Source organism: Polypterus senegalus, chromosome 14 (genome assembly GCF_016835505.1).
Source record: "Polypterus senegalus isolate Bchr_013 chromosome 14, ASM1683550v1, whole genome shotgun sequence".
Classification (NCBI taxonomy): Eukaryota; Metazoa; Chordata; class Cladistia; order Polypteriformes; family Polypteridae; genus Polypterus; species Polypterus senegalus.
This window is the reverse complement of record NC_053167.1, coordinates 130,273,351-130,286,997: the sequence shown is the minus strand read 5'-3', so window position 1 is coordinate 130,286,997 and position 13,647 is coordinate 130,273,351. Positions and strand designations below refer to the sequence as shown.

The following is a 13,647-nucleotide window of genomic DNA, read 5'->3' as shown; positions in this document are numbered from 1 at the left end:
CACTTGTGTCCCTGCCTGTGTCGGGTTAGGGCGGCTGTAGGCTCCAAACTCACCCCGCCATGTCTTTATAGACCTTGCTTTGGGGGCCATGCTGGAACAGAAAAGGGCCTTCCCCAAACTGTGTCCACAAAGCCGGAAGCATAACATTGTCCAAAATGTCTTGGTATGCTGAAGCATTTAGATTGCCCTTCACTGGAAGTAAGGAGCCAAGCCCAAACCCTGAAGAACAGCCCCCCACCATTATTCCTCCTCCAGCAAACTTCATAGTTGGCACAATGCAGTCAGACAGGTAACGTTCTCCCGGCATCTGCCAAACCCAGACTCGCTAATCTGACTGCCAAACAGAGAAGTGCGATTCATCACTCCGTAGAATACGTTTCCTCCACTCCATTCGAAGTTTGGCATTGGACTTGGTGATGTGAAGCTTGCATGCAGTGTTTGTGCTTACGTTAATGCCAGTGGAAGTTTGGAGCTCTTCAGCTATGGAATCACCTTAGAAGTCGTTGATCCCACTCTGTGACTTGACGTGGTCGTCTGCTCCGTGGCCGAGTTGCTGCTGTTCCTAAACATTTCCACTTTCCAATAATGACGCTTAGAGTTGACTGTGGAATATCCAGCAGGGATGAAATTTCACAAACCGCCTTTTTGCAAAGATGGCATCTTATAAGAGTACCACGCTGAGCTCTTCAGAACGACTCATTTTGTTTCACAAATGGAGCCTGCATGGCCAGGTGCTTGATTTTACAAACCTGTGGTGATGGGTCTGATTGAAACACCTGAATTCAGTTAATAAGAGGCGTGTCCCAATACCTTTGTCCATATAGTGTAATTTAATATAATGACTTTAGAAAGGGGATTCCCAACGTGGGGTGCACGCCCTACTGGGGGGCAATTCGAGAATTTAGGTCAGTCAGTCAGTCATTGTCCAACCCGCTATAACCTAACACAGGGTCACGGGGGTGTGCTGGAGCCAATCGCAGCCAGCACAGGGTGCAAGGCAGGAACAGACCTCGAGCAGGGCGCCAGCCCACCGCGGGGCACACACACACCGACACACCAAGCACACACTAGGGACAATTTAAGGTCACCAATGCAGGTCTCTTTACTGCAAGGCAGCAGTGTTACCACTGTGCCACCCGAGAATTTAGGTATGTTAAACAATTTATAAAATAAAAAAGCAGAAATTCACTGTTAAAAATAATAGAAAAAAAATAATAATTTTTATTTTTTACAGAGACATTTATATATTTATATAAACATAGAAGGGATGGTGAAGAACCCTTTAATTTATGATTTTACAACCGGCTTGGGTTTTTCTACTTAGAAATCGTTTTTACCATTAAAATAATATGAATTGTAACAATGATTATAAAATTGTGCAATATAACAAAAATATAAAATGATCAAAATATTACAGAAAAAGCTGTCTTAAAGTTATTTTATATTTATGAATATCACGTGTCTTATTGCAGTATATGTTTTCAAAACTGTGTTTGCTGTATTTTCATATTACTTCATACTATATTACTTTTAGGGATTTCTTTGTCAGTACTTCAACTATCCCTTCCCTCTTTTGTTTCCATGTTCTTTGGAAGCTTGTTTAGACCAAATTAATGACATTATGGGCTTCCTCCACGTGAGTAGGAGTTCACTTTTTGAATAGGTAATAATAGGAATAAGGTATATGTTACAGTGGGGGACATCATGATTTTAGAGAGGCCTAGGTGGGGCATGGCCAAAAAAAGGTTGGGAAGCACTGCTTTAGAAGATGTTATTGCAAAATCCAACATAACACGACATAACAAACAACCGCAGGCAGCTAGCAGAACACAAGACATTTTACTGAATGGGTTGAAGGTCATTTGGCACCATCTGGTGGCGACATTGTCAAAGTGCGTTGAGTTTTGAAGTTGCAGTTTATTTGCTTAGCATAATGTGCTCACTGCGGTGGGCTGGCGCCCTGCCCGGGGTTTGTTTCCTGCCTTGTGCCCTGCGTTGGCTGAGATTGGCTCCAGCAGACCATCGTGACCCTGTAGTTAGGATAATGGATGGATGGATAATGTGCTCAGTGGTGAACCAGTGACCAAATAGTTAGTTCTTCTACCTTACAGATCAAACCTCATGTCTAGTTTTTGTCAATATCAGTTTTTATATTTTTACCATAGATTATTGTTAGTTGGCTAGTCTCACAGGACGGGCTGATTATTACTTTCCTTATTTTCAGAATTTGCACACAGATTATTTTTGTTCTTTTTTGCTTATCCAAGGTGACTTGATCATCCATCCATCCATCCATTTTCTAACCCGCCGAATCCGAATACAGGGTCACGGGGGTCTGCCGGAGCACAAGGCAGGAACCAATCCTGGGCAGGGTGCCAACCCACCGCAGGACACACACAAACACACCAGGGCCAATTTAGAATCGCCAATCCACCTAACCTGCATGTCTTTGGATTGTGGGAGGAAACCGGAGCGCCCGGAGGAAACCCAAGCAGACACGGGAGAACATGCAAACTCCACGCAGGGAGGACCCGGTAGCGAACCCGGGTCTCCTAACTGCGAGGCAGCAGCGCTACCACTGCGCCACCGTGCCGCCCCGGTGACTTGATCAGAGACACGTTATTGGTTACATTTCTTTTTTTTTTTTTTGTTTAGTTTTTCCAAATGGAGCACAGGGAGGTGAAGTGGCCCGATCATGACACAGTGTCAGTAGTGGGATTTCAACCCACAACCTCAGGGTTTGAGATGCAAAGACTTGACCACTACGCCACACGTGTATGTTTGGGTTTCTCTCCCATATGTCAGGTGATTCCTAACTGGCCCTTCTCATGTCATCTGGATGCAAAAATCTAAGCCAGTGGTTCCCAAACTCGATCCTGGGGACTCACTGTGGCTGCAGGTTTTTGTTCCAACCAATTTCCGTTTCTCATTGGACTCTTAGCCAAATTAAGTAAGTCATTATTTCCCAGTTTCTGTGTTTTGGAGTCAATGTAGGAATTAGATAGATTTTTATTAATATGCAATAAGCAGTTATATAGGGAATATGTAGTTTTTTTTTTTAAGTTTTTAACAGTATTTTCAACCTAATTTTCAATCTGCTTTTCCAGGTGTCCTGGTTATTTAATGGATTAGTTTGTACTAATTAACAGGTCTGACACTGAAGTCATTGCTGCTTTCATCATCCCGGGTGTCTGTTATGTTGGTTGTTAAATTAGGGTTAAATTAAGGGAGCAAACTACAAAGGAAAAGGGGAAAATAATAGGAAAACAACAAAAAAGATGCTAAGCATTTATAGCTTTAGAAAAAAACAGAAATATTTTTAAATGCCTGATCAGTGTAAAAACCATAGTATTGTGTTTCTCTGAATGCAGAATAACAGAAGATTAAAAAAGACCAGCTAATTAAATGAGATCAGTTGTTATCGGGTTGTTGTCACTGATTATGAATCTGGTTGGAACAAAAACCTGCAGCCACAGTGGGTCCCCAGGACCGAGTTTGGGAACCACTGATCTAAGCAGTTTTCAAGAATTGTGCGTAAATATTGATGATAATGCCACGTTAGTTGCTTTGGGGAGTTGTTTGAAACAATGCTGGCTTTGAAAGATGTTACATAAAACAAAGACTGCTTGAGTTACAGTGCTCACTGTGAATTGCATTATAGAGAAGCAAATTGGTGGTCCGATTGCTCTGTACAGCATTTTCTTATGAAGGCTGCTATATACTGTAAAACAAAAATGGAGTTCATTATGAAATGGAGAACTGACTTCTGTGAAAAGGGCTTTGTGAGGTACTATACAAGTAAAAGGCGCCATGCAAAATACATGATAAATCATTGAAAGCTCAACCTTTCCCACTGGTAACGACTAACATAGCCAGTCTGCCAAGAACATCCGGCACGGCAACACTTCTTGTGCAGGTGCCCATTGTGACTAGAGACTGTGAAAGGCATTACATAGAGAAGATCTGATAGGTGCCTGAACCGTGAAAGCTGCTATAAAAAAGCATGATTGCTTGATCTGTTAACCAAGTGCATACCATGAAAGGGCACCGTATACAACTGCAGTTCATTCATTCGTTCATTTTGTACATCCATCAATCTGTTTCCGCCCTCTTAAGCCAACGATGCACTACCAGTCAAAAGCTTTAGTACACCTCCGTTTTTCTTCAGATCAGCTGAAATGCAATGAATGACCTAAAATGGTGAAAAGGCAAGCTGTAAACTGCCAGAGGTTTAGGTTTAAACTTTAGGTCAGCAAAAACTGAAAAGTAAAAGAAATTTCAGAATATTACAAGTGGGCCTTCTTCACGGAATAACTAATAGGTGTGAAAAAGCGCTATATAGGCGCCAAGAGCTGGCACAAAGAGACAGGGAGGCATGTGTACAAATAACACAAATGTATTGTCTTCCCCGTGTCCCACAGGCACAGCACAGTCCTAAAACGAAAGGCACGCTACTCTTTGCACCGCCACTCCTCCCGACGCTGCAGGGCCCTTCTATAGCCCACCGAGAAGTGCTTCAGGTGATAATTATCCTAATTCAGGCTGCACTTCCGGGTGTGGCTGCATTCCAGAACTTTTCTGTTCTGTGTGTTGTGTTGTATTGACCCCCTTCCTTTTGACACCCACTGCACGCCCAACCTACCTGGAAAGGGGTCTCACTTTGAACTTCGGTCCCTAAAAGGGTTGTTTTTTTTTTGGGAGTTTTTTCTTGTCTTCTTAGAGAGTCAAGGCTGGGGGGCTGTCAAGAGGCAGGGCCTGTTAAAGCCCATTGCGGCACTTCTTGTGCGATTTTGGGCTATACAGAAATAAAGTGTATTGTATTGTATTCCAGCCCACACGGACTCGTTAAGTCATGCAGCTCCCCCTGGTGGTGGCCACGGAGTCCAACAAATCTGAGCTCTGAAGTCCCATGCCTGTGGCCCCAGTGCAACCCAGGGGGGCTGCCGACAGGCGTTCCGGGAGAAGAAGTATGTAGCCCATGGCAATTCCTCCAGACCAAGTGTCAAAGGGGCGTCCCGGCCAGTCACATAGGTCACAACCTACAAATGTTCTGCAGCAGTTCAAGTAAATGAAGCCTTGCAAGTTGAAGCTAACAATTTGCACAGGTGTCCCAACTTCTGCTGATTACTTAAAAACCCCTCTGTCTGTCTTAAAGCAAAGCTGGAACAGACTCTGTGACTACACCCTCTGAAGTACCACTTGGACAATATTATGAGATCTGGCAGACCCAACGTCACAAGCCAATCAGAAGTTTCTGAGGGTCACCAGCTTGTGTCATAGGCGCCTCACAGCACAAGAGCTCCAAGCACAGCTTCATAGTGAAGGATGACATCAACAAGTCTTGGTTTCTACTGCGAAGAGGAGACTTTGGGCTGCAGGTTTGACCAGGCGAGTGGCAGGGAGAAAAGACAAAATAGGGCCTTGAAATACTGACTGTGGGCTACTGCAGACTGGAAGAAAGTCTTAATGGACAGACAAATGAAAATTTGAAATGTTCGGTTCATCACGCAGGGTGTTCGTATGCCGTCGAGTCAATGACAGGATGATTCCTCAGGTGTGTGATACCAACTGTCAAACATGGAGGAGGACGTGTGATGGTCTGGGTTTTTTTTTGCTGGAGTCAGGGTTGGTGACTTGCACAGAATGACTGGCATTCTGAATCAAAAGGGCTGCCACAGTATCTTGCAGCACCACGCGGTGCCTTCTGGTCTGCGCCTAATGGGTCAGGGGTTCAAGACAGTGACCCTAAACATACATCCAGGCTGTGTCAGAACTGCATTAAAAGAAAAGAACAAGAAGGTACACTTTAAAACATGGAGTGGCCAGCAGAGTCCAGACTTAAACCCAGTTGAGTTAGTTTGGAAAGAACTGGACAGAAGGATGAAAGGAAAGCAACCTACAAGAGCAACACATTAGTGGGAACTTCTGAAACAGTGTTGGGAAGATCTTTCTGACCAATATTTGATTCCACTTATAGAAAGAATATCACGTGTATGTGTGTTTGGCTGTTATATCAGCAAAAGGTGCAGGCTACTTTGATAAATCAAAAATAGGAATACAATTTTGCACACTTAATGATTATTTTACTTAGGTTTTTATTTACCATTGTTTATTTGTTCTATGCCTTGACTTCATGAAACATTAAGCCATTAAACTGCATGCAATTCCATAAAACAAGATCTTGTTGACTGGCAGTGTAGGTGAGCTGGAGCCCATCCTAGAAGCACTAGAAACGGGGCATGAACCACACGTTTATTCATAATGGGCCAGTTTAGAGCCTCCAGTTAAACTAACCTGGAATGTGGTAGAGGACACTTTGACAAAAACACACTTAGGCACTGGGAGAATGTGGAATGTCCACACAGAAAGCAGCCAGGTTCACCATCTGTCCCCCAAGACCACTGATGCATCAGCCGTAACTGCAGTGCTGCCATGCTGCCCACTCCGATTGTTTTCAAGAGTACTAGGGAGCTTCGCTACGCGCCGTTGTGAAGAGGGGGGCTGAATGCACCCCAAGGAGATGCGGTCGCTCCTCTGAAACCCCTCTTAAATGGTGATTTTTTACCTCCTCTTTGCTCGATCAGTTGCTGGCTTGCTGCTGTCGTGCCGCGTGATCTGCATCTCGCATGGAGCTTCAAACGTTTAAAAGCCTGCACAGCAGCTGTCCTTTTGTCTCACTGCCTCGTCTCTCTACTCCCCCAGACATCCTTAAACACTATTCAAACTCTTTTCGATGTTCTGTTATTTCACCGAGTAATATTTTCCATTTGTTTGCGCTAAGGCAATCTTTACTGTCATTTTTTGAGACTTTGGAATTTTCCTACTTCCATTATCTCTAACCTGCTCTGCATGCGTATCGCGTCAACGTTTTTGAATTCTTTACGACATTTTGCTTTGTCTTTTTCCAGCCCCAGGCGTGGTCAAATCTCTTGGCACAAAGTCTAGTCTCGCAGGACGGGCTGATTATTACTTTCCTTATTTTCAGAATTTGCACACAGATTATTTTTGTTCTTTTTTGCTTTCTTTTTTGCATTCTTTTCTCTCCAACGCTTTTGGGTCTCTTTCCGACGTGCTGTCCTTTCTTCTTTGCTTAGTCATTGACGTGTCATCTAGAACGCATAACATTTTTAAGAGCTGAGAGCACAGGAAAAGCATTCCAACAACTGAGAGGTTAGATGACCGTGGTCTTGTTTGAAAATGGTTGTAAGTATGGCGTGACTTGACCGTCTCGCGGGACATGAAAGTGTCTCCCAGCCTCTCTTCAAAAGATCATTGCAGGAAAAATAGTCCTGTCTCGTTCCAAGATTGTTTTTTATAATAGAGAGCAATGAATGGTAACGTTAAGATATGGGCAGGAGACAATGAGATAAAGAAAGAAAAAGTCTACTCTGTCCCGGTCCTGGTAATTTAAAAGAGTGGCCTGGTGCTTCAAGGACCCCAGTGCTGCACAGCTAAGTTAATTTGCCAGCCCAGTAAAAGAAAATGGGTAGAATGGTGATAGAATTCAAATGCCCTTTCTAAAGTTTTTCTTTCTCTGTGTTTCAGAGCAAAGCAAAGGAGCTGCCACTGTCTGCTGTGCGCTTCATGGAGGAACTGGGCGAGTGTGCCTTTGGGAAGATCTATAAAGGCCATCTGTACCTTCCTGGCATGGACCGTGCCCAGCTGGTGGCCATCAAGACACTGAAGGACTGCTCCAACCCCCAGTTGTGGAGTGAGTTCCAGCAGGAGGCGTCCCTCATGTCTGAGCTCCATCACCACAATGTCGTGTGCCTGCTGGGTGTGGTCACTCAGGAGCAGCCCATCTGCATGCTTTTTGAATTTCTCCACCAAGGTGACCTGCACGAATTTCTCATCATGCGCTCGCCGCACTCAGATGTTGGATGCAGCAGTGACGAGGACGGCACGGTGAAGTCCAGCTTGGACCACGGTGACTTTCTGTACATCTCCATCCAGATTGCAGCCGGCATGGAGTACCTGGCTAGTCACTTCTTTGTCCACAAGGACCTCGCTGCTAGGAACATCTTAGTAGGGGAGCATCTCCATGTCAAAATATCTGACCTCGGGCTTTCTAGAGAGATTTATGCCTCGGACTACTACCGGGTTCAGCCCAAGTCCCTTCTTCCAATTCGGTGGATGCCCCCTGAGGCCATCATGTACGGAAAGTTTACAACAGACTCGGACATTTGGTCTTTTGGAGTAGTCTTGTGGGAGATCTTCAGTTTTGGCCTACAGCCATATTACGGCTTCAGCAACCAGGAGGTGATTGAGATGGTCCGCAAAAGACAGCTCCTACCCTGCCCAGAAGACTGCCCACCTAGGATGTACGGCTTGATGACTGAGTGCTGGCAGGAGAGCGCAGCTCGTCGGCCCCGCTTCAAAGACATCCATGGCAGGCTGAGATCATGGGAGGGTTTGTCCAGCCACACCAGCTCGACCACTCCCTCTGGTGGCAACGCCACCACACAGACTACCTCCTTGAGTGCCAGTCCAGTCAGTAATCTCAGCAACCCGAGGTATGCCAGTTTTGGCTACCCCCCTCCAGGTATTCCCCAAGGTCAGATTGTGGGCTTTGTTACCACACAGCTGCCCCAAAATCAGCGTTTCATCCCAGTGAACGGTTACCCGATTCCTCCTGGCTATGCAGCGTTCCCCGCCACCACTGCCCACTTTCAGGGGCAAGCTCCACCCCGTGTGATCCAACACTGCCCGCCCCCAAAGAGCCGCTCCCCAAGTAGTGCCAGTGGGTCGACCAGCACAGGGCACGTGACTAGCGTGCCATCCACTGGTTCCAACCATGATGCCAACACCCCACTGCTGTCCCACTGCATGACCGTTTCCGGCCATCCCGGGGGTGGCCCTGTGCAGATCTTTGGACATGTAGGCCAGAAGGCCATGCAGATGGACCCGACACAAGCCTCATTGCTGGTGGACCCGAACAAACATGTGTACAGTGACTCAGTGCTCACCGCTGACCTGTAGTTCTTTTGGATGGAACATTTCTTGTAAATATATACATACGTACTTTAAAACAAACAAAAAAAGAATTCCAGAGTGACTTACAAAGCTTTATATTCAGGATGAACGCAATTTCATATCAAGCTGATTGAAATGTTGGCATTTGCTGTGAAAATCCATTCCAATTCTACATTTCTATGGGTGCCTTAAAAGAGAAAAGGGTGGTGGGAAGAGACTGTCTTCATTTTCCATGTCGGGTTTCTGGGATTCTTCCATGTAAGCATTCCGAGTGGGGTTTCATTTTATTGCCGCAGACTAGGAGGGTGCGAGTCTTCCTGTCACGAAGACAGCCAAGCACGGCTGGGACAGGACACCCAAGGCTGGAGCCAAGTGAATGTGTAAGCAGGTGGGAGGAGCACTTGTCAATCATTGGTTTATCCTACCAATCACCTGTTAGAATTGCTTTGTCAGTCACATTCATTTTGTTTAAGGAAGAAGTGGGGCCCACACAGTTTGGGTGTGTTTTCACTGTGTAAGACACCTTGACCGTGGCAAAATGGCGATAATGATGTTAAAGACTAAAACGAAACGAGCTGGTAAGATATTGACAAGTACATCCTGAGTGCACACCACTCTTAATTAAGAAATTTTTGTAAAAAGGGGTGGGCGACGTTGCTCCTGGAGGGCTGCAGTGGCAACGCAGTTGCTTAATTAGACGCCAATACAGTAAAACCTTGGATTGCGAGTAACTTGGTCGGCGAGTGTTTTGCAAGATAAGCAAAAAATTTTTAATAAATTTTAACTTGATAAACGAGTGAGGTCTTGCAATACGAGTTGTCCGTATACGCTCTGTCTGCCGAGCGTCACGTGATCACAACTGAGCCGATGGTGGTTCTCTCTCTCTCGCTGTGGGATTGTGGGTAATCGTCTCCCATGCTCATTCTCAGTCAGCGTGCCTCACTCGTATAGTCAACACCCGTACGAGCGGATACTGTTTACTACAGCATTGTGACCACGTGCGTATTTTGTGTGCGAGCGATGAATCTTTTTAACCACAATGCAATGCCTCAAAAGGAGGCAAAAGCAACTGTGATTGGATTAGTTCCTTGTTAAAGTCGCAAAAAAAAGATTCCAGTGAGCCAACAGACAGCAGTGATTCCGTTAGTTAGAGTGTAAGTCGTCCTACACGATAATCCTCCTCCTCCTCTCTCTTGTCTCCCTCACACCAGCCACGATTCTTTTCAAAGGTAAAGTGCAGGTTCATTTGTTTCACATATTTATACTTTATATTTTGTATTAATCATTTTTATATGAATGTTTTTGGGTTGTGGAACGAATCACCTGAGTTTCCATTATTTCTTATGGGGAATTTGCTTTGATATACGAGTGCTTTGGATTACAAGCACATTTCTGGTACAAATTATGCTCGCAAACCAAGGCACCACTGTATCTTGCCAGACCTTATTTCATTTTATGGCTTGTTAGTCTGCAGTGCTAGGTTCTTATATCGCAGGTTTTTTTCCGTTCTAAAATTCCTTTTGTGAAATGGATGCTTTCCAGTCTGCCACATTTTTCTCTGAAGTGTTTTACTAAATCGTGCATGATGCATCCACGCGGGTGGAAATGGGAACAAGTTAGACAGAGAACTGCTGGCTCCTTTGTCATTCGCGTCTTATTGCTAATAAGTAGCCATTCAAGACAGTGAAGCCAGCTGTTTCAGGCAGAAATAAGCAGTTAAGGGTGGGAAACCTTAACAAGCGAGACCACTAAAATGAAGCCTCACAATGTCACTTGAGCAACCATTGACTTCTAATTAAGAAACTGGAGTGGGAACAAAAACCTGAAGCCTCTGCGACCCTCCAGGACCGACGCTGCCCATCCCTGTGTGCTACATAGTCAGTGAATAACAGAGGCGTGGTGTAATTTTTCTTCATAAATTGCAATAACAAGATAGACATCCATCCATCCATTATCCTCCGCTTATCCGAGGTTGGGTCACGGAGGCAGCAGCCTAAGCAGGAAAGCCCAGACCTCAGCTCTTCTGGGAGGACCCCGAGGCGTTCCCAGGCCAGCTGGGAGATATAATCCCTCCAGTGTGTCCTGGGTCTGCCCTGTGACCTTCTCCCAGTGGGGCATGCCTAGAATACTCGCCCAGGGAGGCGTCCAGGGGGCATCCTGACCAGATGCCCGAAACACCTCAACTAACTCCTCTCAATGCCGAGGAACAGCGACTCTACTCCGAGTCTCTACTGGATAAAGGACTCCTCACCCAGTCTCTAAGGGAAAGTCCAGCCACCCTGCAGAGAAAACTCATTTCGGCCACTTGTATCCGCGATCTTGCTGTTTCGGTCACTACCCAAAGCTCATGGCCATAGGTGAGGGTAGGAACGTAGAATGACTGGTAAATCGACAGCCTCGCCTTTTGGCTCAGCTCTCTCACTTCACCACGACGGACCGTTGCAGAGCCCTCATTACTGCGGATGCCGCGCCGATCTGTCTGTCAACCTCCCACTCCATTCTTCCCTCACTTGCCGAGATACTTGAACTCCTCCACTTGAGGCAGTAATGTGTTGCCAACCCGGAGAGACAACAAGATAGACATTTTAATTTAAAATCTTCTTTTTTTGTATAGGCTTTCTGCATGTCATCTGACTTTCCATTTCAGTATCCTCCTCTTTAGTTATACTTTGAACATAAATGTAGTCATTAATAGCGTTGTTCTACTCTCTGTGGTTTGCAGTTGTCAGCACTTTACTGCACAATGCTGTGTTTTAACTTGTCTTCATTTGCATAATAGCAGCCCCTTCCTGGTTTAGCCCCGCCCCTTTATTAGTATCATGCTGCCCCTATGGGATCAGAGCACGTGGCTCATTTTAACACACACCTTACAGTGCAACCTTGGCACTTCACCAGTGATGTAACCAGGGGTCATTGGGTGTTTCGGGTCTTTCAACATCATACACCCCGTCCCAGGTGACCCACTCAGAGGGGTGATCAGCCCCCGACTTGTGTCTAGGTAGCTTATATGGTCCACGGGTCGCTCCTTTTGATCCACAGCCAATCTGATGCTTTCTCAGCGCTATCGATGATCTTCCTGCTGGCTCTCTTACTGTGCAGTCCCCCGATCCCCAGATGACCTGTAAATGTGAAGTGAGGGCTCTAACAGAAGACCAACTAAGTCAGGGCCTCAAACTCCAACCAGCTGCCTCATTAGGAGCCAATTCTTCTTATTAAGTCTTTGAGGGCTGAAAATTTTATTTCGAAAAATGCAGTTTTCCAAAAAGCACACAAAGCTATGGTTTCACACAGAAATCAATATAAAATGTCTGATGCTGCGTGCTGTCATGGCGGCGGTCGCGGCCAAAGTGCATCGCAACCTGGTTTTGTACCTCTTGTCATTGTCACCGTAGGTACGTCGGTTACACAAACCTGTTCAGCAACACGATCAGCTAATGCTGGTATCTCACATTTGTATCCGATCACAAAATTGGAGTCTGACCATTCAGAGTCTAATTCAGCGATAATATGCAAGACGTCGTCCACGGAGTATTTTGATTTACGCCTTCACTTCGATCTCTCGCCAGATGTCGATGCCATTTTCGCTGGTGTTTGCTCCTCGCAGGGAATCTCGGTCAAACCAATGAAGTTAACTTTCCTTCTGGCAAAGAGAGTCCAGCTAAAACATAACAGTGGGTTTTGTCACCGTTTTCAGTAGATTACCACCGTCAACCCCTTCTTTTGACAAAAGTCGATATCCGCCCTGAAAGAGTTAATGAAGCCTGTTCTGTAATTCCATGGCTTGTTGCTGCTCTCATTGAGCAATGGCAGACATTTCTGAAATTGTTGATTTTCTTTTTTCTAAGAGCTCTGGTAAAATGTCTTGTGGACCTGAGCAGATTGACATTCCTGAGACCTTCACCTTTCTTTACATTCAGATATTGTATGATGGACACAGTTTGCTGGTCATATGTTGGTTCATTTTGTATCTCATTATTGTTTGGCTAATTAAGGAAAAAGAAACAATTAAGGGGTCCGAGTCCTCAAGAGCAAGTCAGATGAAATTCATTCAAAAGAAGTGAATTAGGAGCGAAAACAGGTCACTAATTAGGGAAAGGGTTAGAATGAAAACCTGCAGCCACTGTGGCCCTCCAGGACTGGAGTTGGGGACCCGTGCATTGCAATATAGTGATATAGTGCCACCCCTCAGTGTCATCAGAGCCTGTCAGTTTTGGTGACTTACTGTCTTACATTCCAAATTCTTCAGTCATTAACCAACGCCAGACTTTCGTCTGCCCCACACCTGCTTTAAAGAAATGAATGTGGCTTGTCGTCATGACCGTGGTGTGCCCATTTGTTACGCGTTGAAGGCGTGTAGTGGGCGATGAGTGGGTCCTGACAAAAGGTGACGGGTCAAAGCAAAGCAGTAGGATTTGGTGCTTTCCAAGCCTGCCACTCCTTTTTGTCTACGACTTCAGCTTTCCTTCTTGCCATCCCTCCACACCTCACTGTACTTACGGGTTATGAAGGATGAGGTCACAGAAGTGAAAAAATGATGGAAGACAGGGAATTAATATCATTATGGAACGGAAAGGATGTGCCGTGTCTACGTTTTTTTTTTTTTTTAAAAGAACGAAACCTCATTTTTTTTTCTATTTGTGTATTTTCTTGTTGCTATGCAACTTTTATCTCACA

General features: G+C 45.3%; 1 protein-coding gene across 1 annotated transcript in view; it reads left to right on the top strand.

The window, feature by feature from the left end:
• The window catches only part of ror1 (receptor tyrosine kinase-like orphan receptor 1), a 308,358-nt gene extending 298,659 nt beyond the window's left edge, over positions 1-9,699 (top strand). Inside the window, exon 9 of the mRNA XM_039734960.1 lies at positions 7,546-9,699. Coding sequence (XP_039590894.1) covers positions 7,546-8,979 — 1,434 coding nt within the window. The 3' untranslated portion in view covers positions 8,980-9,699. The remainder of the gene's footprint in view (positions 1-7,545) is intronic.
• The last annotated feature ends 3,948 nt before the right edge of the window (positions 9,700-13,647 follow it).